Here is a 2,621-nt window from a genome sequence, read left to right on the forward strand (position 1 = left end):
AAGGATGGTGTTTGCACAAAAAACTTTCCAAAAAAATTTTTAGTGTCTATCTTTGCTGACGTTGATGGATATCCATTGTATAGACGTCGTAATAATAGAATACATATCAATGTCAATAATAATAATAATAATCGATGGGTTGTTCCTACAATCCATGGCTCTCCAAGAAATACAATGCACATATAAACTTAGAGGCTTGCATTTCTGTTAAATCTGTTAAATACCTTTATAAATATATTTAAAAAGGTCATGATTGTGCCAACATTGAGATCAATGAATGTATTGATCACGATGAGGTACAGACGTTCTTAGACGTTAGGTATGTCAGTGCGCCAAGCAGTATGGCGTCTTTTTGAATTTAAAATGCATCAGCATTCTCATGTTGTGCATAGACTGCCAGTGCACTTGCCTAATAACCATAATTTTTATTTTCAGCAAGGCCAGGCTGAAGAAGCTGTGAACAGAGCTGCAAATCAAGCTACTAAATTAACAGCTTGGTTTGTGCTAAATGGAGAGAATCGCAATGCTCGCTAATATTTGTATCCAGACATTCCTCTTCATTTAGTTTCCAATAATTCCGGGAAAGCTTGGACACCCAGCCAAAACTTTAACTTTAAAATTGTCTCCAGAATGTATAGTGTGAGTCCTCGCGCAGGTGAGCTTTTTTATTTACGTATGCTATTATTGCATACACGTGGTGTAACATCTTATGAAGATTTAAGAACTGTGGATGGTAATGTGGCTGAAAGATTTTCTGAAACCTGTTTATTGCTTGGTCTCCTACAAGATGGAGTCAACTTTCATATGCCTCGACAATTGAGACAACTGTTTGCAGTAATACTTATTCACTGATCCTTATTCTTTGTGGACAAGGCACAAGGGTTCCACATGTGAAGATTATCTTCGCCAAATGAATGAGGATTTTTGTTCATTGAATGCAGTACTAAAGAATAGTACTAAAACGTTTGTATAAGTCTTTCCCTTCAAAAAAGGTTCTCATTTCATGATCATTCTTAGTTTTCGTTAAAATAATGATTTATTAAAAGTCTAGTACGAGAAGTTGAGTGATTTTTGTAGGTATATCCAGAAAATTTAAAAAGGATTAGAAGCAGTAATACGCAAATGATTTAATTCAAGTATGTTTTTTGACTAACTGCTTTTTTTTAAGTATTTTATAGAACGAAATGTTTTCACAAGACCAACAACAGTGAAACTTGCTGTAATGTTAGAATGTAAGATATGTTTAGGTATCTACCACAATCCAAAGTTATTAAATTGTGGACATATTGTCAGGATTGTCTAGATAGTATCCTGGTATTTCAAGATCATGGAAGTGCTGAATTTTAGTGTCCATTACGATTTACCAGAATTACAGAATTGGATCAGCATGAGAAAAAATTATCACTAATGACTTCTTATAATTATGCCTAAATAAATATGCCCAGAGGTGATGTTGACATCTTGTAAAGCACCCTCTTCTAAACTTTCTGAACGCCAAATACCTTTATGAAGAATGACATACAAATCTTCGTAGTCAACATACCCGACTGGACAGTATTGGTTTCCATAAGTCGCTCGTCGATCATTGTGTTTTTGTGACCCAATTATGAGGTGCAATAACAGCTAAAATGTAGGAAGTTGATTTTTCAGGTACCGCGTGTATAGGGGCTCTTAAAAATCTCCATCTGGCCGAAAAGATACCAAAAGCATTTTCCACAACTCTACGAGCTCGCGATAAGCGGTAGTTATAAATCCGCTTTCTTTCCGGCAATATTTTTCCAGGGTAAGGTCACTGCATATTTTCTTTTAACGGGAAAGCTTCGTCACCAATGAAACAATATTTAGCATGCAAGTTAGTTTTCGGTAAATTATCTCCGTCCGGTGTCACCAATTTCTTTGACAGCAGCGCTTTTCCGAAATTGGAACAACCGTAAACTCCTACATCGCTTTGTCTACCATAATTTTCAACGTTGACATAGGTGAACATATAACTTGTATCAGCAATCGCCATGAGGACTATACTAAATGAGCCTTTGTAGTTGTAGTAAGAACTTCCAGGTTTTTGTGGACAAATTATCACGCAGTGCTTGCCATCTATCGCACCAATGCACAACAGATAGCCCCATAGTGTCCAGAAATCTTTTGCAAGCGATTTCCAAGATGCTTCTGTCGCAGGCATCTTTACAGACACGGGGGATAGTGTTTTCCATATTTTTTGTGGTACTTCACTAAATATCGATGTCACTGTCGACCGCCCAATGCGAAAATTAAAGGATAGAGAAGGGACTTTCCTGTTGCCAAGTAACGCAAGGTTAATGTCAACTTTAATGACGGCTGGGGGCTTTTCGTAAAATGATGTCTTTTTTTTAATACTTCGACCTATCGGAAGTAATTCCTCAAACGTACTTGGCAGCATACGGAAAAAATTAAAAAATATAATTTCATTTCTTTGATTAAAATTTCGTGTTATGTCTTGCTTCCTCTCTACTTTCCCATAATTTTCTTACCCATAATCGCTTTTTCTTCTCTATTTTTATCAATAAATCCTATAAATCAAGAATATTTCTCATTAGTAAAAACAAACATTCGTTTCCTCTTCAGCGACATGTGTAACTTCAAGT

At 36.0% G+C, this 2,621-nt stretch overlaps 1 protein-coding gene across 1 annotated transcript; it reads right to left on the reverse strand.

Moving 5' to 3' along the window:
- Positions 1-1,789: 1,789 nt before the first annotated feature.
- On the reverse strand, positions 1,790-2,416 carry LOC130643849 (uncharacterized). Its single transcript, XM_057449629.1, has one exon. The coding sequence runs from the start codon at positions 2,414-2,416 to the stop codon at positions 1,790-1,792; it is 627 nt and encodes a 208-aa protein (XP_057305612.1).
- Between the last annotated feature and the right edge of the window lie 205 nt (positions 2,417-2,621).

The sequence above is a fragment of the Hydractinia symbiolongicarpus genome, chromosome 1 (assembly GCF_029227915.1).
Source record: "Hydractinia symbiolongicarpus strain clone_291-10 chromosome 1, HSymV2.1, whole genome shotgun sequence".
NCBI classification, from domain to species: domain Eukaryota; kingdom Metazoa; phylum Cnidaria; class Hydrozoa; order Anthoathecata; family Hydractiniidae; genus Hydractinia; species Hydractinia symbiolongicarpus.

Bases quoted from the DNA above. Each gene is read 5' to 3' on its own strand.
- LOC130643849 (XM_057449629.1), bottom strand. From the start codon at position 2,416: ATGCTGCCAAGTACGTTTGAGGAATTACTTCCGATAGGTCGAAGTATT.